The following is a 24566-nucleotide window of genomic DNA, read 5'->3' on the forward strand; positions in this document are numbered from 1 at the left end:
ACAGGATGATTGGTTTGGGGGTTTCGTAAGGAGACTACTAAAAATATATACCATTTTAAGAACAAGGAAGCACAGGAAAAATGTTGTATAAAAATAAACAGTACCTTGTGACCTTCATTAATTAAATAATTATTTTAAACCAAAGGATGTTCTAATTAAGCTTAGTTTATATTTTTATTAAGAAATGCAAGAGTAATGTTTTTTAATGAATATATTTTGAATACATTTTAATAGTTTATAAACTATAATTAAGAAGTCTAAGCCTTCAAAGATCAATTTGAAAAGTACTTCTTAGGCGTGTCCTTGAAATTCTCCTTTGTCAGCCTACAATCTATACATTCTTTTTTATGATTTTCTCCATGTATTTGCTGCTTTTCCATTTAAACTTGTTGATTAGCTCAAAAAAGCAAAATAATGAAGTCTTTCTAAATGTTCCATCTGTTTCCCCTTAAGTCATTTTATTGAGCAAAGTATAACTAAGCAACTGCTTATCTGTATTTATTATTTAAGAAATTTCAAAAGAAAAAAAAACTACTAATTTCTCACTTGAAGTTACTGTTGTCTCACCATCCCTGCAACAGTTCAACTAGGAACATGGCATCCCTACTAAGACTATTTAAATGACCCAAGTAACTGAGTATCCATTATACAATGATTAAAACAGTTTCTTGACCTTTGGTGTGACACATAATGTTAAAACTTCCTTTTAAATTATGCTAGGTACTATATTCTCAAGGACTTGTGCAGTGTTTGAATTGTCATATTAAAGATTTGTTAATTTAAAGTGACAGGAACTGAATCATTCTGAAGGGAGCAGGGAAAGGACATGAACATGCACTGAACCTTTGTCCCTGAAGCGTTACTATGGGTTTGGAAACATTAATTAATTTAAGGCACATGCTGCTGAGTCAGTACCTGCCAGAAATCCTGATCAGAAGATGAGAAAAAGAAAAAAAAAAATAACATTGTTTGATTATATGAACAAAAACTCCCAAATCAAATATATTTATATCACAAACTATTATAACATATACAGGACCAAATGTGATTTGGAATAAAATCACTGAATACCCGAAACAGGAAATGAGGAATACATAAAAATATTTTATATATTATCTGCTAGGTACAGTAAGACAAAACAAAACAAAAATCCAAATAACTCAATTCCTAACCTCGCCGAAATAAAACATACAATTACAGAAAAATTTCACATTACTATAAAAAGAAAACACATGAATAATTACCTATTTCTTAAAGAAAAGGGAAAGCAAACACTTAACTTTTTTCCATGGGTAGTGAAACCATTTCGTTAAATAAGGTTTCCTTTAAGGGTATCTCACTATCATTTCATGATATACTATTTTTTAACTTCATGGCAAATTCATTGCTTTACCACCTATATTTAACATATAGGCAACCAAACTCAGATGAGTTCAGAGGATTAATAACTACTCTAAGGAAGAGTTCAGAATGACTACTTAGAAACAGGTCTCTTGAAAAATTACGTTGCACTAAATAAAGTACTATTCATGTTAGTAACAAAAAGCCAGCCATCATGAAGGCTGGCACTGTTGAAGCAGTTTAAGTTAGCTAATTCAGCTGCGTACCACTCCAAAGTACCTTCATATATCAAATGGTTTTAAAGATTTTTTTTCAACAAATAAACTTCACTGGCTGTGAAATAAAATTTGACCTGAACTTATCATACTTCTCAAACCAACCTTAGTAGCATGATAAAAGTTCTTGACTGAAAAATATATGCTACCAACAATTTACAAGCCTAAGGCTAGGACTGATGTGACAGAGACCCAAAGGATTTTACAGTACTGTGGTGAGATGAATCCCTGTGAACACAGAACAGCTCAGATATGAGAAATCAAACCAGAGGTCTCTCTTCAGTTCATAGACTAGCCATTTAATCCCGGCCAATTGCTCACTACAGAGATAGCACAAGGAGATTTTTATAGCTGATTTAACTGGGAAGGAAAGAACAACGGAAAGAGCAATTATGAAGAGCACATGCTTTTCTGTAGCATTTCATACAAACCGAGAAAGAAGATAACATACATGATAGCAGCTAACTCCTTTCATAAATTGAGTAAAGGGCTGAAAGTTATGCAAAATAGCTATAATTTGTGGAGCCAGATACTTTGCCTATTGTCCTGATTTTATAGTTACAGAAGATAACTGACACTCAGACGTTAAGTGGTTTCTTGCCCAAGGTTATCCATCAAGTATGTGGCAGAGTCCATATCTGAATACAGGATTGTCTATATCCAAAACCACATTCTCTCATCCTGCGCTATTACACACTAACAAGTACAGCAATCCATAATTTTGTATTTTTCATATTCGATTCAGAATACTTACATCTACTAATTGTTTACATGTAGCTTGTCAAATACTTAGATGCTCAAATTGGAAATCCCTTGTAAAATATTTCAGACACCAAAACCAGATTTTCTGAGGACTGCAGTGTGTTAAAGAGAACTAAAATTGCTAATTTGTAAGAAGAGAGAAAAATGAGAAAATGGTTTTAAAATAATTTAAAGAACTTTGGATGGGAAAGAAGGAAGACAAAAAAATCTGAGACTAAAAATAGAACAGAAAATTACAACAGGTGTCAAAGGATTTTCTGAAATGCTGAATCTGTACTTGATTTCATTTTGGTAATGTAATTACATTTTAAACTTTTGCTTGTCTAAAGACTATAATGAGTAGCTCTATTCAAATTATTCTACATTTAACACACAACCAATCAATATTTGAAAGGGTAAATAGTTTAGTTTGTAACAGAAATACTATTTTCTCTGCTATCTTGACTACAATGAGCCAGGATCCAGTTTTCGAAATACAGATGACAGTTTTCACCTTAAGAGTGATGCCTTCGATTAAAAAAAAAAAGAAAAAACGACAGCATTTTCAAAATGCAAGTGGTGTTCATGGCATATGAGAAAACAATGGTGCAAATAACAGTGAAGTTGAAATTCTAATTTCTAAATTCAGGTATTAAAATTTGTATATCTCTTGTTTTCTTCCTTTAAAATGAAATACTATGTGGTTTCTCAGGTTAATACTGGCTTCTAGCTGTACTTCATCAAAGCAGAAAAAATTAACTTCAATACTCTTACCAAAAACAACGTGAAATAGCAAGTTCTTTCTCGCACAAATAGCATTAAGTTAGTAAAATAAAAGAAATATTTGATGAGAAATTTCTATTTATAAATAGATCATACAGACAAGTAGCTTAGATATATGAAAGGTGGTATAGCATAGTCCTTAAGATGGTGAACTCTAGAGCCAGACTACCAATTTGGAATCTTGGCTCCACCACTTACTAACTGTATGATCTAAGGTCAAAAAAAAAAAAAAAGTTACTTAACTTTTATGTACTTTAGTATCTTATTTGTAAAATAATGAAAACAATAAGCTATCTAAAAGAGTGGCTGTGTGGATTAGAGTAATTATGTATAAACACTTAGAACAGTGTTTGGCATATAATAAGCACTCAAAAAACTTCAACTATTCTTCTTTTTCATATTATTATGATTAGTAGTAGTAATAGTTCCCTCAAGAGACAAATAGAGTCAAGCATTTTTCATTTAGATTTTACTTCCAACTGGAAAAATAAACCACTGACAACCAATGAGTGCATATGTTAATGTGGTTTTTAAAAAGGGCCCAATTATCACCCCTAAAATAATATATAATTATGAAAATATTTGTGGAGAACTTCAGCATTCGAAGAATTGAAATACTTTATCCTCTTAGAATCTGTTACAATTTTTAGGGCAAATGGAAACATGGATCAAAAAGACATGGAGCAAAAATAATAAAATTCTGCCTATATATTCACATTTATCAATAGAAAGACCTGAATAAATACATCAATTCACCAAGAATTTAGAACTGACTGGTTTCAAGTCTCTGGAAACCAAAAGAAAGAGAGAGCGAGAGAGATGTGCCCAATTAACAATGCAGAATTCATAAGAACATCAATCCTGCTATAAAAATTTGAGCAAAATTAAAGCAATTCAAATAAATGTGAAGATTCACCAAACTCTATCCTATAAGAATTTCAGCAACACCCCCCCAATTTACATTTGTTTGATCTTCAATACAATTTACTCTTAGAAGACAGGAAATCCCTCACATAACTTACTATACATGTCAAGGAGTAATAGTAATACTAGACCTTATTCCAGACTCATATTTTATCTGTGATATGAAGTTAATAATCACAACTCAAATAAACCATTAAGAGTATTACATTACAGGAAAAAAAAAATGTGTCCACACTCCCCTTGGGGAACCACGACTTTCCCTTAAGGGGAATGGAATTTTAAACTTCATTTACCAATATTTTTAAAAGAACTTTTACCTAGCAAGCAATTAAAAGCATTTTGTTATATTAAAGCTTTGCTTTTTAACTACAGCTCCATCTTTTTTTCTGCATATCTTTTCTATTATAAACACTGTAATTGGTATTTCCTTTTCTAGATTTTGACCATACTTTTATCTCTTTCACCTCAATGTGGACAACATTTCATCTTAATTTGATTTAAGTTGTTTTCCTGTTCCATGTAAACAAACATTCTTGTAAGTATCATAAAGGAGATGGGAATAAAACACATGTTAATTCTTTCTTCCAAATTAGGAGAGATTCTAAAAGGACTGTAATTACACATAATGAAAAAATTCATTCCAGAGGCAGGACTTCTGAAATGTTCAGAGAGAGGTTAGGGAAAAAGGCAACTTCATAGAAAGGAAAGAATAAAAAATCTATTTTCCAAAATAAGAAATACATGGTGGAATGATAATGATGGGCAATTAGTTTCAATGGGCGATTCACTGTTACTTAAAAGAAGAGTATGAACTTTAAAGTTTTCAGAAGAAAGAAGAGGACTACATCAAAGCTCTGGAATACTGGTATTCTTTGCTTAGAAACAATTTTACCCAGACCATGCAGTTTTCTACTGTAACTTAAAAAAAAATAAGGTAGGGTTTGAGATGGAGAAAGTTGTCTATTATAGGCGATAGGAACAGAAAATACAAACCATAATTTCTATATTTGGTATGCTGAGGAAAAAAAGGAGAAGTAGGAGAAACAGGATAATGAAGGGTATAAAACACTTGAGATAAACCACACCAATACAGGACAGCAATTAACTGATTAAATGAACAAATATTTGACAATTATGTAAAATACAGGCTCCACTTAGAAATGGTGCTTTGTTTTACAGACCAATTATTGGATGATAAAAAATTAAACTCAGGAAAAAAATATAGTTTTCATTAAAGAAATAATCCAAAATTCATGAAATAACTGCATTAACAAATCATAAGGAGAATGCATGGACAATGTAAGGAGAGAGTGCATTTTAAAAAAAATCTGTGATAGGGGCTTCCCTGGTGGCGCAGTGGTTGGGAGTCCGCCTGCTGACGCAGGGGACACAGGTTCGTGCCCCGGTCCGGGAAGATCCCACATGCCGCAGAGCGGCTGGGCCTGTGAGCCATGGCCACTGAGCCTGCATGTCCGGAGCCTGTGCTCCGCAATGGGAGAGGCCACAACAGTGAGAGGCCCGCATACCTCAAAAAAAAAAAAAAAAAAAAAAATCTGTGATATATTACCCTAAAACAAAAGCCAGACCATATTTTGTATTACCATCTATATACTAGTGCTAACACTCTATTTATAATAATTTTCAAATATCCTCTAATAGAAAATCTGAACTCTTTCAAGCTTTGAAGTTTTTAAACTTTTAAACCTAGTCTGAATATTTTTACAAATATCACTTACCTACAAAATATATTCTTAAAACCAAAGGTCACTGACTATAGCTTCTTTATATGGAAATACGCCTGTGTTAGTAGATGGTAGATAGTGAAATGCATAAATGATGCAAGTGCCAATAACAAGGTACTGCAAGACTTTTCTACAAAGGAAATTGCTAAGCATCCTTAGAGTAAGGGAGAAGCATACATTAACATAAGGCAGTGATAAGCTCTGGAAAAAGATCTTCCCCAAAATTCAACAGCTGCTTAATCAAATTCAGTTTCACAGACTAGCAGTTGAAACAGGAATGTTTCATTTACTTCTTGAGAATTTTCTAGTCAAAAAGAATAGGAGAAAAGACCACAAGTATCAAAGTAAGAAATAACTGTTCAATTATTTGTCAGTATCAGTTGGGCCATTCTTTTCTACTTTGTATCTGGAGTTTGTATGAAATTCAAGTACAAATGAGAAAACACCCCAGGAAGATGATACTACTTCTACATTTGTTCTTGCTTTCAATGACAAAAGCACTAAAGTGCAATTCAACTAGAAGGCAATAAAATAAGCTAGTGTTTCTTACTGGTCAAATGATGGACTTAATTAAATGGTGTGCCGAATGTTAAAACAATGGGGGAGGGCTTCCCTGGTGGCGCAGTGGTTGAGAGTCCGCCTGCTGATGCAGGGGACGCGGGTTCGTGACCCGGTCTGGGAAGATCCCACATGCTGCGGAGCAGCTGGGCCCGTGAGCCATGGCCGCTGAGCCTGCGCGTCTGGAGCCTGTGCTCCGCAACGGGAGAGGCCACAACAGTGAGAGGCCCGCGTACCGCAAAAAAAAAAAAAAAAAAAAAAAAACAATGGGGGAATAAGAGGATGAGAATAAATATTTCTCTAAGCAATTTATAACTAGTTCATCTTCCAAGTTTAAAAAAAAGAGAGCGAGAGAGAAAGAAAATTATCCATTAAAAAAATCAAAGTAAGTTTGAAAGGAAATTCCTCAAGGGTGTTAACTTTCTACTAATTTCTAATCATCATGCATGAAATTTACTATAATTACCATGTACATCTGTTTTTTCAACAGGATATTATCTTAGGAGTTATATACTCTGGAAACTGCTACTCAAGAATTGAGATTTTCTGACTGGGAAAACGAGTCACGAAGATCCAAAGGAAAATAATTAAGATCGACAGTTGAATAAGCATTGATTCTTATAATTATCGAGTGAAGAACTTGATGCATGGCAAAAATCCCTGGAAAAACTACTAAACTGATTAAACACTGAATGAAATTTGCACTCTTCATTATATAAGATTTAAAAACAGTATAGAAACTACTTTCTTCGACTTCATATGAAATAAAAGACAATTCATAAAGATATAAACTAGAGGTGAACTAAGTTTAAGAATCCTATTTAGGAAACATAACCTTCACTCCAAAATAAAACCTTAATAATATATTTGATAGAAATTAATACAGGACTTAAATGAAGAACCTGGCAAAGGAATTAAACATGCATATTACAACATGGATGAAAGGGAAATCTGTGCACTCTGCTAGGGGAACAAGCTATCTGGCTCAGGGTCACTGGCTCAGTTTTATACCTCCTTATATAAGTATCCCATTCCTCTGTTTGCTTTCAGAACCCATTCCCCTGGATGAAGTCAACTTTCATATGCCTGACTTTCATGTAGGTCATACTTTCAAAGATTATACATTAATATCCTTAAATCTTGCCTTTCCTACTCTGATTTCAGAATTTTATGCTTCAGTGCATAAACACTTGCAACTATAATCTGCTAAGATTGCCTTCCAAACATAGAAGCACTGCCATTTTTGTTTCCATAGCAAGATGGGTACACAAATACTTTAATGTTTTACTGCATTTTACTCTTGCTATTTTATAAAAATGAGTGGAAATCAAAAAAAATGTAAATGGCACAAATGATAAGAAATGTAGAGCTCATAAATTTAATACAATTGAAACAAACGTGGAGCTCATCAGTCATGCCAAAAGTTGCAAATTTTTAGCATCAAGTGGACAGGTACTGGCCAAAACAGGAAAAAAATTAAACAGCACATATGAAACATGAGTTACCGTTAGGACTTCTATATTTGGGAGCTAGGAATGGAAATTCCCCTTTTAACATGTAAAGTTGCTGTTCAACTTACACATACTCAACTTCTTTACATGTTTTCAGGTTTATGAGAGAGGACTGAATTCTCATGCTACTCTGGATTCCTTCAGTAGCCAAAAAAAAAAAAAGTGATCTGTAAAATTGATTTTGCAATAAGATATTAGTGGCATAATGAGTCATACCTCCAAGAAATATGTAATTAACTAACTAATATGTGATTTTTTCCAAGTCATCAAACATTTATTGATTACCTCTTATGTGCCAGGCATGCTCTGGACTCTGAGTGACATAAAGACAGATAAGACAGGGACCTAACCTGCCCAAGACTCTGAAATCAGACCCTGACATCAGTGTCTGCAGCAACCCCTCACATGGATAAGGTATTTTATCATACATAAAGCAGAGACACCAAGGATCAGAGAGAAGATTGGTCTGCCCCAAAGCAGAGCCAGGACTCTAAACCTGGGTCTCTTAACATCTAAATGCCCTTTCTTTTTGTTCATGTTTTCTTTTAGAATATGTGACTTTAAAAAGAGGATACCCACAGATGGAGGCACAGTGCCACCTGAATAGAAAAGGTAATTTTTAGGCTGGAAGCCTTGGCTGAGATCTCGCAGCTCTTAAGGCAGCCACTCATTCCTTCTACTTGTGCAAAAGACCTTAGCACTTATATCTTCACCTTACCAGTACATGTAGTTTTACATAAGGATGCAGGATTGACACATTCCTGCAAGATCAGTTTCTACTAACCCTGACTTCTACCCACCTAGACCCTTGTTTGTAATCCTGCCTTTTCCAGCCACTTCATGATTTTCCTTCTGATTTCCTTCTCTTTAAGCTTTGTAGAGCCATCCCTGACTCGTTCTTCTTCCTTCTGCACTTTCTTCCTCCTCTTTAAAACTGACCTTTTACTTTTCTTTCTGACCCTGTGTAATATTTTCTTTTTCTTTTTGCAGAATTCAGCCTGAAAGGGGAAAACATGTTTAACTGACTGTTTTGAGACAATAAAATTGAAAGTTTTATTTTCTATACTAAATGATTTATTATATGACTTATTCAGGCATAAAATGAAGAATTGAAAGTAAGTATAATGCAAATTTATATGCAATTTGGGGTGCTCTTCATAATTGTTATAAAGCTGTAAGGACTTCTGTAATTTTCTAGTTAGGATTATTGCTATATACAATCAAAGTCTAAGGAAGGTCAAATCAGATAGGTGTTTTTATAAGAAATGTAAATGTAATATTGGGGGGCTTGTTAACCTTTATAATGGCTATTGAATTAAAATTCAAATGTCAACATACACTGAATTAGCCCTTAATATATACAGCGGGTAACCCATCAGTATTACCCTATACGGAAAAACACAGAAGAGCCTTCTGCTTGACTTTTTTCTGTAGAAGCATTTGAAGGCACTTACAGGCCTCCCAACCTAAGCAATAAACTTTTTTGATAAGACAAACAGGTATTCAGAAATTTCTCACAAATAATTCTAGAGGAACTTTAAAATCTTCCTAGTAAACAACAGGATATATACGTTGTAGCATAGTTCACTCACCTTTCCATCAAAGCGTTTTATTGTATATTGATCCAGACCCAAGTCTGTAAAAGAGAAAAAAACAATACTTAGTCACTGATTATAACTCAGGTGAAACATATGAAATGACAGCTCTCAGTTTTGTTTCCAATCATTCAATTAAATGTACTGGACGGTTTAGCCACAACATTATTCAAAGTCCATAGAAATGAAAATTTTGTCCCACAAAGTGTCAGTGCTAAAAGATACCAACCTTTTATTTTATATATGAGAATATGAAGCTCTGAGATAAGGAGGGTAAAAGTTCATGTGCAAACTTATTCAACAGTAGAGCCAAACTAGAACCCTGGACTCTTTCCAAGGTGATGCTCCTTTCCATTACATCAAAATGACATATATTACCTCTAAATAAGGTGAGGGATATTAGTTTAATCTGAATGCATAATAATTTTTTGTATAAAGTTAAAGAGAGAAGACTTTAATATCAGAAGGCATTTTGCAACACACCTAAACAGATAAATAGACCATCTTAGTATTACTTTTTAAAGGTGGGTTAAGGGACTTCCCTGGTGGTCCAGTGGCTAAGACTCCATGCCCCCAATGCAGGGGGCAAGGGTTTGATCCCTGGTCAGGGAACTAGATCCCACCTTCCATAACTAAAGATCCTGCATGCTGCAAGTAAAGATCCCACGTGCCGCAACAAAGATCCTGTGTGCTACAACTAAGACCTGGCACAGCCAGATAAATAATAAATTAAATAAATAAATAAATAAATAAATAAATAAATAAAGGTGGGTTAAATAATGAATTTAACCTTGGGAATCCCTAGCATTGAGAAATCCTAAGCACTATGAAAGATAAAAGCAAGTATATTAAGTGCTCCTGAGGGCTGGGATTTTCTGTCTTTGCTGACTGCTTTATCCCAGTACTTGGAACAGTGCTTGATCAATAAATACCTAAAAAAAAATTGAATGAGTAAGATACAATCTCTGCCTTGAAGAGTCACAATTTAGTAAGAAAGACATATACATATAATAATATTACAAGGATGGATACAATGAGTTCAATAAGAGGGTGGTGTGGGAGTTTTTAAAGTGGAGAAATCAGTTCCCAATTACACTTACTTTTCTTGCATAATTACTCAGTTCTTTTCTTTCAGTTCTCACTTTATTCATGCCAATTCAGACCCTTACCTTATTATGCCCAGAGTATTACAATGATAGGATTATCACTACTCCCAAAGGAAGCTTTTTGCATTTCTGCTTCTACACATTTGGTTACACATGCTCCTTATCTAAAATATGCTTCACCTTCTAGAAGCCTGCCCTGAACAAAATGAACCACTGACTGAAAAAGAAAGAGATAAGTCAAGAAAAAGGAAAATTTTTAAAAACAAATCTAATTTGAAACCTCACAGATACTCAAAAAGATACCAGTCATAAAGGTAGAACATGCTTCTATGATAAGAGAACAGAAAACAAGAAAGAGTTGTAGACAATTAAAACTATGATTGCCGGGCTTCCCTGGCGGCGCAGTGGTTGAGAGTCCGCCTGCTGATGCAGGGGACACGGGTTCGTGCCCCGGTCCGGGAGGATCCCGCATGCTGTGGAGCGGCTGGGCCCGTGAGCCGTGGCCGCTGAGCCTGCGCGTCTGGAGCCTGTGCTCTGCAATGGGAGAGGCCACAGCAGTGAGAGGCCCGCGTACAAAAAAAAAAAAAGAAAGAAAAAAAAAAGAAAAAAAAACTATGATTGCCTATCTCCCCCCTATTTCTTAATATACTGTCAAAAGATTAGGAAAAGGTTATCTCTCAGGACCACTGCCAAAAAGACAACAGCATGGAAAACAGAAAACAGAAGAGAGAATTATAGAGAAACAGAGACTCAATACAAGACCTTATGTCATACAAGACCTTTTCTCATTCAGAAATAGATAAGAAATAATCCAAAAAGTATTACCAGAAAATTTCTCAGAGCTGAAGAGTGACACAAATTAAAAGAACTTATTTAAGCAAAATGAACAAAATCTACTTGTAATCCAGTTGTATGCTTGTAAAATTTTAGAATACCAAGAACAAGAAAATCCTCAGAGTTCCCAGAAAAAAAACCATCCTAGTCCTTTAAAAAGGAATGAGAATTAGTCTAGGGTCAGATATCTCATGAGCAAAACTCGGTACATCAACTAAGGGAAATATATGCTTACTAATTAGAGCAACACTGTCCAACAGAAATATAATGTGAGCAATAAATGTAAGCCACATGTATAATTAAAAATTTTCTAGGGGCTTCCCTGGTGGCGCAGTTGTTGATAATCTGCCTGCCAATGCAGGGGACACGGGTTCGATCCCTGGTCCGGGAAGATCCCACATGCTGTGGAGCAACTAAGTTGTGCGCCACAACTACTGAGCCTGCGCTCTAGAGCCCACAAGCCACAACTACTGAAGCCCGTGTGCCTAGAGCCCATGCTCCGCAACAAGAGAAGCCTGAGCACCACAATGAAAAGTAGCCCCCACACACTGCAACTAGAGAAAGCCCGCATGGAGCAACGAAGACCCAATGCAGCCAAATATAAAAATAAATAAATAAATAAATAAGAATGATAAACACCAAATTAAGGACAGTGGTGTCAGGAACCAGGGGCAGAGACCCTTATTTCTTACTATAAGAAACCCTTGTTTCTTATTATTCCACAAGAAGTCAGCGAATATTTTTCTGTAAAAGGCCAGATAGTAAATATTTTAGGCTTTGTGGGCCACTTATAGTCTCTATTGGAACTCCTCAACTCTGCTATCATAGTACAAAAGCTGCCATGGACAATACATAATGAATGAGTGTGCTTGTGTTCCAATAAAACTCTTTTTATGGACACTGAAATTTGAGTTTCACGTAATTTTCAGGCAGCACAAAATATTCCTCATGTGATTTATTTTTTTAATGTAAAAAATATTCTCTGCTCATGGGCCATGCAGAAACAGGGAAGTTCATTGTAGCTGACCAACACCTGCTCTATACTCAGCATCACTGCAGGAAATTAAAATAAAGGATACATGCACCCCAATGTTCACTGCAGCACTATTTACAATAGCCAAGACACGGACACAACCTAAATGTCCAACGATAGATGAGTGGATAAAGAAGATATGGTACATATATACAATGGAATACTACTCAGCCATAAAAAGGAACAAAATTGGGTCATCTGTAGAGATGTAGATGGACCTAAAGTCTGTCATACAGACTGAAGTAAGCCAGAAAGAGAAAAACAAATATCGTGTATTAACATGTATATGTGGAATAAAATGGTATAGATGAACCTATTTGTAGGGTAGGAATAGAGACGCAGACATACAGAACGGACATGTAGACACGGGGGGCGGGGAAGGGGAGGGTGGGACGAATTGGGAGATTAGGTTTGACATAAATACACTACCATGTGTAAAACAGACAGCTAGTGGGAACCTGCTGTATAGCACAGGGAGTGCAGCTCGGCACTCTGTGACAAGCTAGATAGGTGGCATGGGGGGGGGTTGGAGGGAGGTCCAAGAGGGAGGGGATATAGGTATACATATAGGTGAGTCACTTCATTGTACAGCAGAAAGTAACACAACACTGTAAAGTAATTTTACTCTAATAAACAATTTTTTTAAAATAAAAGTAGAAGACAAGGTTCTTGTATGTAAGGAACTTATCTTGTTGGGGCGAAAACATTAGAACAAAAATGTTTCAAAAATACATTCATTGTATATACTTTCATATGTTTCTTGTTACTTAATAGTGCCCTTTCATTTCAGCTTAAAGAAGTCCCTTTCACATTTCTTGTAAGGCCAGTCTAGTGATGAAAAATTCCTTTAGCTTTTGCTTGTCTGGAAAACTCTCTCTCCTTCAATTCTGAAGGGCAACTTTGCTGGGTAAAGTATTCTTGGCTGGCATTTTTTTCTTTCAGTACTTTGAACATACCATGCCACTCCCTCTGGCTTACAAAGTTTCTGCTGAAAAATCTGCTGATAGTCTTATAGGGGTTCCCTTGTATGTAACAAGTTGTTTGTCTCTTCTCGCTTGCAAGGAGTCTCTCCTTGTCTTTAACTTTTAACACTTTAATTATGTGTCTTGGTGTGGGTCTCTTTGGGTTCATCTTTTTTAGAATTTCCTGGGCTCCTGTATCTGGACATCTGTTTCCTTCCCCGGGTTAGGGAAGTTTTCAGACATTATTTCTTCAAGTAAGTTTTCTGCCCCTTTCTCTTTTCTCCTTCTGGAACCCCCATAATGTGACTGTTGGTCTGTTGATGTTTTCCCATAAGTCCCTTAAGCTATCTTCACTCTTTTTCATTCTTTTTTTCTCTTTGCTGCTCTGACTGGATAAGTTCCACTGTCCTCAAGTTCACTGATTCTTTCTTTCACTTCATCTAGTCTGCTATTGAACCTCTCTACTGTATTCTTCAGTTCAGTTATTGTTTTTCCATTCTGTGGCTTCTATTTGGTACTTTCGTGTATTTTCTATCTCTCTGTTGAAATTCTCACTTTATTCATGCATTGTTCCCGTGAGCTTGCTAAGCATTTTTATAACTGTTATTTTGAACTCTTTATCAAGTAAGTCACTTATCTCAATTTTATTAAGGTCTTTTTTTGAGGTTTTATCTTGTTCTTTTGTTTGGAACATATTCCTCTTATTTCTTTACTTTTTGTAACTGAGTTGGTTTCTATGCATTAGATAAAACAGCCACCTCTCCCAGTCTTGAAGGAGTGGCCTCGTGGAGAAGCTGAACCTTATCATTCAACCCTGCCCTAGCTCTTGGTTGTCCCTCAAGCCTCTGTGATTGTCCAAGTAGCCTACTTTCTTCTTGGAGGCTCCCAGTAGTTGAGGCTCCTACTTTACTCTTAGAGGCTCCCAGTAGTGCCAAGAGCCATCAGTGTCCCAAAGGGGAGGATCTCAGTCAGCACCTAGATTCAGGCTGACTGGAAGCCAGACCCTCAGGCAGCAGTTTTTAAAGTATGCAAATAGGGCTTCCCTGGTGGCACAGTGGTTGGGAGTCCACCTGCCAATGCAGGGGACGCGGGTTTGTGCCCCGGTCCGGGAAGATCCCACATGCGGTAGAGCGGCTGGGCCCGTGAGCCATGGCTGCTGGGCCTGAGAGTCCGGAGCCTGTGCTCCACAACGGGAGAGGCCACAACAGTGAGAGGCCCGCGTACAGCAAAAAAAAAAACAACAAAAGTATGCAAATAAACTTCTTTCAGGGCCTCCCTGGTGGCGCAGTGGTTGAGAGTCCGCCTGCCGATGCAGGGGATACGGGTTCGTGCCCCGGTCTGGGAGAATCCCATATGCCGTGGAGCGGCTGGGCCCGTGAGCCATGGCTGCTGAGCCTGTGCGTCCGGAGCCTGTGCTCCGCAGCGGGAGAGGCCACAACAGTGAGAGGCCCGCGTACAGCAAAAAAAAAAAAAAAAAAAAAAAACTGCTGAGAAACTTCTTTCAGGAGAAGGCTGGGAGATGAGTGTTTGTTTGATTCCTCTACACTGAGCCCTGGGGTGATAGCCAGTTAAGAACTGTTACTTTGTTTGCTACCACCTATCGAATCCATGAACACAAGCCCCACTGGTCACCAGAGCCAAGCTATCAAGGGATGTGTCCTCTGGGTGGCAGCCACAAAAGCTGGGGAGCCAGACATGTACACAAGCTCCTTTTTCATAGATACCAGCAACCTGGGTCAGGGCAGAGGGAGGGCACAAAAATGATGCTCACTGGCCTCCCCAGTCTCTGGAGAGGATTGTAGTCAGACCACAGATATGTGTTTAATTAGAAGCCTGCCCCTCAGGCCACAGCTATAAAGATAAGTTAATAAGCCTCTTTTATAGAACAACTGGGGTATATTTCATGCTGGTTATCTGTACTGTGCCCTGGGAATGGGATAACCAGTTAAGAATTGTTTCTCCACTTGTTACAGTCCTATGGGACCTGAGAACGTAAGCCCCAGTGGCCACCAGAGCCAAGTGATCAAGGGATGTGTCCTGGGCACCAGCTGCAAAAGTCAGTATGCCAGACATGTACACAAATTCCCTTCTGGGAGATACCAGTGACCTCAAGCAAGGCAGAAAGACATGCAAAGATGGTTCCCACTGGCCTCTGCAGTCTTTGGAGAGTATTTCAGCAGGCATTCAGATGTGTTTTAAACCAGAAGCCTGCCCCTTAGGCCAAAGGCTCAAGGCAAGTAAATGGGCCTCTTTCACAGAAACACTGGAAGTGTGTTTCAGTCTGCTGTCTCTGTGCTGTGCCCTGGTGGTGGAAGCCAGTTAAGAATGGTTTCTCTGTTTGTTACAGAGCCCACCAGCCTGTCTTTGGAGAATATTTCAGTAGGCCCCTAGATATGTGTTAAATTAGATGTCTGCCCCTCAGGCCAATGCTTTAAGATAAGCAAATAGGTCTCTTTCATAGAAAGACGGGGCACTTTTCACTCAGCTGCCTTTGCACTGGGCCCTGTGGGGCAGCCGGGCATAAGCACTCTAAGAAATGCTCCCCAGTTCACTATAGCCTTGTGGGTCTTGTAGATTCAAGCCTCTTTGGCTTTCAAACCTAGATGCTCTGGGGGCTCATCTCTCAGGTGTAGGTCTCAAAAGCTGGCATGCCAGATTGAGGTTCAAACCTCCCGCTCCTCAGGTAGAAGCTCAGGTCTGTGAGTTCCCTCCTACCACTGGTTACTGTAACAGGGGTAGAGTTTATGGTGAAATTGTGTCTCAGTCTCTTCTATCTGTTTCGGTGTGGGTTTTTTCTCATTTGCCTGACGTGTAGGAGTTGTAGATTTGCTGTGTCTATGGGAGGAGGTGAGTTCAGGATCCTCCTACAACACCACCTTGAACCAAAACCACTGTATATAATCGAGTGTAAAATTATGTGTCTCAAACTAAAAGTGCTCTAGTAAGAGTATCACTAAGGGCATGACTCTTATCCTAGAGAGAATATGGAGTCCAGGACAAGTAAATCACACTATGATTTGTGTTTCCCCTTTTCACATTCTTTTCGTCTTCCATGAGACAAAATCAGATCAAGATGAATAGGTCAGCCAGTGGGGTATGGTGGAAAGGAAATAGAGATACCCTTTGCTCTGACAAAAGCTCAAGTATGCTTTGCTCTGACAAAAGCTTACGCTTTTCTATATAGTACTTTAAAAACTCTCCCCATGCTGCTGCTTCTCCAAGTCATTGGCTAGCTATGGAAAACTGGTTACTACAAGCAGCATGACCCAGAGCTTGAAGCAACTGCCTTATCCACTATATCCTGAGACTTTGATGATACTAAGATTGCACAGAAAGGGAGATGAGGTGTATTCCAGTCATACACTATATTTTTTTTCTTTTAATGTCCTTCTCACTTACCTATGGCTACTCTAAATTCTTTTGGTATTCAGTACAAAATTATTCTTAATCAGATTGTTACTGAAATTCATCAGCACTCCACTCATTTAAAAACTGCTTAATTTTAGGGCTTTGTGATTATTTTTGAACTGTTCTAAAACTAAAACTTACAAGTTTAGATCTGTTAGGTATCCTGGGATATGGTATGTGTGAAAGACATGACAAAACAAAGTTGAAATATGAGCTACTGGCTAGAGTCCAGCCATCTGATGATAGAAATTCAAATTACAATTTGAATTACAGCCTCACTCTTTTCTTTATTTCAACCCACACTGGAATAATACATATTTTTACTTCTGCTACATCAACATTTGTGGAAATCTGTGTTCATGAGCAAACAAAAATGAAGCCAAATTTTCCATTAAATCTCATTTTAATATACTACAATTTTCCCTCATGATAATTATCTTAAAAGAAAAGCAATCATTCATTATTCTGGCTTTTTATGAAAACCAGAAATGTGCTTGGCATATTAGACATTTAGTAACTATTCTGTCCATGTGACAGGTCTTTCAATAATTAAAAAAACAAAATTACAAAGTTAAATGCCAAAATGTGTGTAAGCAATTAGAGTATATAATGATTTCCAAAGGGGAAAAAAAAAAAAAAACTTCCTTAAATGACCAGATAATCTTTAGTAAACTACCTAAAGTGTTGTTTCATTTTCACTGTCACACTGGAAGTACAGTTTTATTTAAAGTTACTGTTACACATTAGATTTCATCTGGTTTTAGAAATAATTTGACAAGTACAAAATATTTTACCATCATAAAACCCAGGAATATATCTTGCAATCCTTTTTTCTGTCTTACACACAAGTATTCTTTAATCTTTCCTTCCACATGTCACAAAACAAGGTGCTAAAACTAATTCAAAAGGCTCAAAATCTAAAATTCAATGCAATTAATGGAAACTTTATATGCCTTCTTTCTGATTATAAAAGATTTTATACTCTATAAAGGAAGAAATTTTTATGTTTTATTCATTCCTGCATGCCCTGCACATAAAATAGTGTCTAACCCATAGCAGAGCTAATTGATCAATACTTGTTGAATGAATGCATGTGAAGTTTATTAGAAAATAAAGGAACAAGGAACATTAAAAGAAGAATAAAATAATTCCTCAAAATTTCAACATTCAGAGAGTTAACATTTTGGTATATTCTCTTTCAGCTGCTTTCTACATATTTTTTACATGGCAGAAATACAAAGTATAGAGGAACATATTAAATAGCACCATGGAGATACAATCAGTAAAATCCAAAATGTGGGAAATTCTAGAATATAAATGACTTACATTCTTTCACAAATAAATGATGTACAGTTTGAGTTTCTTAAAAAATAGAAAGCCAGTGCAGGAGGACCAGGAAAAGTGAAACAGGAAAGGAAGGAAAGCCAGTTCAAGGGTGTGTCATTGAGCTGATTACTGCTGTAGAAATCTAGGGCTCAATACCCCTTAGCCTACCCAAGAAACCATGTAGTTTGTATCCTCAGAATTGACCAACCAAGACAGTGGAGAGGAGAGTATTTATGCACCAAGTCTCAACAAAGAGTAAAGTCCTTTATACCTCTATATGTGTGCATGTGCCAACACGGTTGAGCAGGCTCCCGAAGGGGACCCATGCTATAGCAGCAGAGATGCGCTATAGCAGAAACAAGAGATACATAGTGTAGCTGAGGGTCTTTCCTGTCAGGCTATATCTCTATCCTGATAAATGCTGCAGCAACAATCTGAGCAAAAGGTAAAAGGTGGGCTGAGAGATGTGAAACAAGGCATAAAACTGGTCTTGCTTAATGGCAAGGAAAAAATGGCAAGAAGAAAAAGAGAGAGAGAAAAACCCATAAAGACTGAAGAGATATCAAACATAGCGTGTGACCATTTTTGGAGGTTGATTTGAAGAAATCAACTGTAAACAATATATTTTAGATAGGGAAATTTGAATGATGCCTAGATATTTGCTATTAAGAAATTACTGTAATATTTTTAAATTATTGTTATTACTGGTGCTACTTTTTTTTTTAAAGTACTTATCTTTTGGAGACACATACAGAGGTGTCTTTAAAATTGCTTTAAATTGGCTTTAAAACAATCTGCGGTGAGGGGAGGAAGTAAGAAGGTTATAGATGAAATAAGATTGGCCACGTGTTGATAGCTGTTGAATCTAAGTGACAGGTACATATGGGTTCATTATACTACTCTCTGTACTTTCTATGTTTGAAAATTTCCCTAAGAAAAAAAATTTAAATATACCGCAAATTTCCTGCACCTTTGAAGGTTTCATTTTTCCTAGAGATATATGAATGTTAATAAACATGGGCAAAACATTATAAATTCCTTGGTTAGAAAACACCATAACTGTTTCTGGTTCCCCAAGCTCACATTGTTATTTCACATGTCTGTATTTCTTTTTTTTTTTTTTTTTTTTTTTTTTGCGGTATGCAGGCCTCTCCCGTTGCAGAGCCCAGGCTCCGGACACGCAGGCTCAGCGGCCGTGGCTCATAGGCCCAGCCGCTCCACGGCACGTGGGATCTTCCTGGACTGGGGCACAAACCCGTGTCCCCTGCATCGGCAGGCGGACTCTCAACCACTGCGCCACCAGGGAACCCCAACATGTCTGTATTTCTGACCACAAAATTTACTCACTCTGAGTGATGCCTCTGCTCGCTCATGTATACAATGATAATAATATAATAATATAATATCATCATATAATAATAACTATTATTATTCACTTTTCGAAACCCATCTCAAATGCCACCCCCTTTAGGATGCCTTCCTTATGACGCATAGTTTCTTTTTCATAGCCTACTACTGTAACATGTATGATTGATTCCCACTAATTGTGGGTTATGTTCTATAAAGTTGCCATGAACAAAGAATCAGTGAATACTGACCTATTACTCCTAGGGGAAATACAGGGTTAGGTTCCTATGATCCTCTGGTCACAAGTTTTTTTTTAAACCAATCAATACATAACCTTATTTTATGTGTTTTTTTTAGAGACACCTTTTTCCCTCTCCCCTCCTTCCATACATATTTGATATATCTATATATATATTTGATTCATTCTTTCTCTATATATATCCTTGATTAATTAACAGTGAACTCATGGCCAACTCAAGCCTGAAGAAAGCTTACCTCACACACATATTTTCTCCTTAAGGCACATTACAGCCTTCTTATATTTAAGAACACTAGACAGCACGTCAATACTACATGGGGCAGGGGGAAGAGGGACAGCAGTCACCAAGATAAAGCACAAAAATTCTAAAAACATGGCACTAAATAAACAAAGCAAAGGACACATATGAAAGCTGAAACAAAAAGGCAGAGCATTACTTTGTTTGACCTCAGCTGGGAACATGTACACGGGGTGACTCAAGTTTTTTGCTGCACTGCGCATAACCACAGATGACTGCAAAAGCACCATTAGGTACTGATTATGGGGTTACAAGTTTTAGTGAGCATGCAAATTTGCAAAACCAAAATTTGCAAATGAGAACTGACTATATATTCTTTTTTTTTTACATTTTCTCTATTGTTTTTCTGTTTTTTATTTCAATACTTCATGCATTAATCTTTATTATTTCCTTTCCTTTTGCTTTGGGCTTCATCTCCTTTTCTTATTCTGTTTTCTTTTTTTTTTTTTACATCTTTATTGGACTATAATTGCTTAGCAATGGTGTGTTAGTTTCTGCTTTATAACAAAATTAATCAGTTATACATATACATATGTTCCCATATCCCCTCCCTCTTGCGTCTCCCTCCCACCCTCCCTATCCCACCCCTCCAGGCGGTCACAAAACACCGAGCTGATCTCCCTGTGCTATGCGGCTGCTTCCCACTAGCTATCTACCTTACGTTTGGTAGTGTATATATGTCCATGCCTCTCTTTCGCTTTCTGACTATATATTCTTTATTACCTTTTTAAATTGAGGTGAAATTCAAATAACATAAAATAACCATTTTAAAGTGGCATTTAGTACACTCATAGTGTTCCATAACTATCACCTCTACCTAGTTCCAAAATATTTTCATCACTCTAAAACAAAAACAAAAACAAAAAACCCACCTTGTACCCATTAAGCAGTCAGTCCTCATTCCCCCAACCCAGCTGCTGGCAACCAACAACAGCTTTCTGTCTCTATGGATTTATCTAGATATTTCATACAAATGAAATCATATACCAATATAAAATAAAAATGAAAAATAAGAAGAAATCATATGATATGTGGCCTTTTGTGCCTGGTTCAGGGTTCATCAACATTTGAACAATATTCCACTGTATGTATGCATCACAATTTGTTTATCCATTCATCTGTTAAAGGACATTTAGGATGTTTCTACTTTGAGGGTATTGTGAATGGTGCTACTATGAACACTCATATACGCGGACTTGTTTGAATACCTGTTTTCAGTTCTTTTGGGTTTATACTAGTAGTGCAATTGTTGGGTCATATGGTAATTTTTTACTTACATTTCTGAGAAATTGTTTTTCATAGTGGCTGCACCATTTTACATTCTCACCAGCAACATATGAGGCCTTCAATTTCTCCACATCTTCACCAAAACTTGTTTGCTTTTAAATTAGAGCCAACCTGTGAGATGGTATATCGTGGTTTTGATTTGGATTTCTCTCGTGACTAATGACATTAAGTATCTTTTCATCTGCTTATTGGCTATTTGTATATCTTTTTTTTTTTTTTATGTGGTACGTGGGCCTCTCACTGTTGTGGCCTCTCCCATTGCGGAGCACAGGCTCCGGACGTGCAGGCTCAGCGGCCATGGCTCATGGGCCCAGCCACTCCGCGGCATGTGGGATCCTCCCAGACTGGGGCACGAACCCGTGTCCCCTGCATTGGCAGGCAGACTCTCAACTACCGCGCCACCAGGGAAGCCCCTATTTGTATATCTTATTTGGAGAAATGTTTATTCAAGTTCTTTGCCCATTTGTTAATGGGGTTGTTTAATTTTTTGTTGAGTTGTTAGAGTTCTTTTTCACTTCTGGCAGTTTGTGTATTACTAGGAATTTGTTTCATCTAGGTAATCCAATCTGTTGGAATATAATTGTTCACAGTATTCTCTTATAATCCTTTTTATTTCTGTAAAGTAGGTAGTAATGTCCCCACTTTCATTTCTGACTTTAGTTATTGGCTTCTTTTCTCTGCTTTTCTTAGTCAGTCTACCTAAATGTTTCTCAATTTTGTTGATCTTTTCAGAGAACCAACTTTTTGTTTCATTGATTCTATTGTTTTCTATTCTCCATTTCATTTATCTCTGCATTAACTTTCATTATTTCCCTATTTCACCTATCTTTGGGTTTTGTTTGCTCTTTTTTTTTTTTAAGTTCCATAAGGTGTAAAGTTAGGAAAGTGATTTGAGAACTTTCTCCTTTTAATTTTATTTATTTTAAATTTATTTATTATTTTATTTATTTATTTTTGTCTGTGTTGGGTCTTCGTTGCAGTGCGTGGGCTTCTCATTGCAGTACCTTCTCTCATTGTGGAGTACAGGCTCTAGGTGTGTCGGCTTCAGGAGTTATGGCGCAGGGGCTCAGCAGTTGTGGCTCACGGGCTCTAGAGCACAGGCTTGGTAGTTGTGGCACACGGGCTTAGTTGCTCCGTGGCATGTGGGATCTTCCCGGACCAGGGTTTGAACCCATGTCCCCTGCATTGGCAGGCGGATTCTTAACCACTGCGCCACCAGGGAAGCCCTATTCTTTTTAAATGTAGGTGTTTACAGCTATAAGTTTCCCTCTGACTACTGCTTTTGCAGCATCACATCAATTTTGTTAAGTTCTGTTTTCTTTTTCATTCATCTCAAAGTATTTTTTAATTTCTCTTGTGATTTATTCTTTGAGCTACTGGTTGTTTAAGAACGTATTGTTTAATTTTCACATATTCATAAATTTTCTATTTTTCCTTCTGTTATTGATGGATAGTTTCCTTCTGCTGTGATAAGAAAAGATATTTTGTATGATTTTAATCTTTTAAAATTTATTAAGATTTGTTTTGTAGCCTAACATATGGTCTATCTGTCTATTCCAGAAAATATTTGATGTGTGCTTGAGAAGAAATGTATTCTAATGCTCGAGTAGAGTGTTCTATGCATGTCTATTAGGTTTAGTTGGTTTACAGTGTTAAGTCTTCTATTTCTTTAAAGACCTTCTGTCTAAATGTTCTGTTCATTACTGAAAAAGGGTTATGAAGTCTGCAGCCATTATTGTAGAACTATTTCTCCCTTCAATTCTGTCAATCTTTCACATATTTTGGGGTCTTTCATTTAGTGGGTATATATATTTAGCAGTGTTATAACTACTTAATGAACTGACCCTTTTATCAATACACAATGTCCTTCTTTGTCTGTTGCAAAGATTTCTTACTTAAAGTCTATTTTGTCTGATATAAGTATAGTCACCTCAACTCTCTTTTGGTTACTATCTGTACCCTTCGTTTCCAACCTATTTGTACTCTTTCATTTTCAACCTATTTGTACTCTTTCATTTTCAACCTATTTGTGTCTTGGATCTAAAGTGAGTTTCCTGTAGACAATATACAATTAGATCATATTTTTTTCTCCTGTCAATCTCTGTCTTTTAACTGGTGAGTATACTTTTATATTTAAAGTGATTAAGGATAAGAAAGCACTTGCTTCTTCCATCTTGTTATCTGTTTTCCATACGTCATATCTTTTTTTGTCCCTTGATTCCTCCAATCTTGCCTTCTTTTGTGTGTGACTGATTTTTTTCTAGTGTACTATTTCTATTCCCTCCTCAATTCCTTTTCTGTATATATATATATATATATATTTTTTTTTTTTTTTTTTTTGGTACACGGGCCTCTCACCCCTGTGGCCTCTCCCGTTGTGGAGCACAGGCTCCGGACACACAGGCTCCGCGGCCATGGCTCGCGGGCCCAGCCGCTCCGCGGCATGTGGGATCTTCCGGGATCGGGGCACGAACCCGTGTCCCCTGCATCGGCAGGCGGACTCTCAACCACTGCGCCACCAGGGAAGCCCTTCTGTATATTTTTTAGTTATTTTCTTAGTGGTTAAACTGAGGAGTACAATTAACACCTTAAATTGAAAATAACCTAGTTTGAATCAACATTAACATATTTAAATTGTTGTTTTACAAATTTGTCTTTTAAACCATACAGGAAAAAAAAGGTTGTTAAAAACCAAAAATAAAACAATACTGATACCTCCCTATGTAGTTACCTTTACTGGTCTTTATCATTTAAAATTTTTCTTTGTATGACTTTGGTTACTATCCAGTATACTTTCATTTCAGCCTAAAGGATTTCATTTAGCATTTCTTATAGGGAATGTCTACTAGCAACAAACTTCCTCCACTTCTGATTATCTAGAAATGTCTTCATTTCTCCTTCTGGGACTCCTAATATGCCTATGTTGGTACACTTGATATTGTCCCACAAGTACCTTAGGCTCTATTCATTTTTATTCATTCTTCCTGCTCTGCTCCTCAGACTGGACATCAACTGACCTATCTCCAAGTTTCTGCTCCTTTTATCTTTCTGCTCAAATCTGTGTTGAACTCCTTCAGTAAAGTTTTCATTTTATCTACTTTACTTTTCAGCTCAATAATTTCTACTCGATTCTTTTTGACAGTTTCTATTTCTTTATGGGTATTCTCTATTTATTAATACATAATACTCCCTATTTCCTACAGTTCTTTGTCTATGGTTTCCTTTAGCTCTATGAA

At 36.9% G+C, this 24566-nt stretch overlaps 1 protein-coding gene across 2 annotated transcripts in view; it reads right to left on the reverse strand.

Moving 5' to 3' along the window:
- Positions 1–24566, reverse strand: part of MICU1 (mitochondrial calcium uptake 1) — a 205998-nt gene that overhangs the window by 128582 nt on the left and 52850 nt on the right. For both annotated transcript variants that reach the window (XM_082630641.1, XM_082630640.1), the window contains exon 5: positions 9468–9511. In XM_082630641.1, coding sequence (XP_082486767.1) covers positions 9468–9511 — 44 coding nt within the window. The remainder of the gene's footprint in view (positions 1–9467; positions 9512–24566) is intronic.

The sequence above is a fragment of the Mesoplodon mirus genome (genome assembly GCF_964341445.2).
Source record: "Mesoplodon mirus genome assembly, chromosome: 2".
Classification (NCBI taxonomy): Eukaryota; Metazoa; Chordata; class Mammalia; order Artiodactyla; family Ziphiidae; genus Mesoplodon; species Mesoplodon mirus.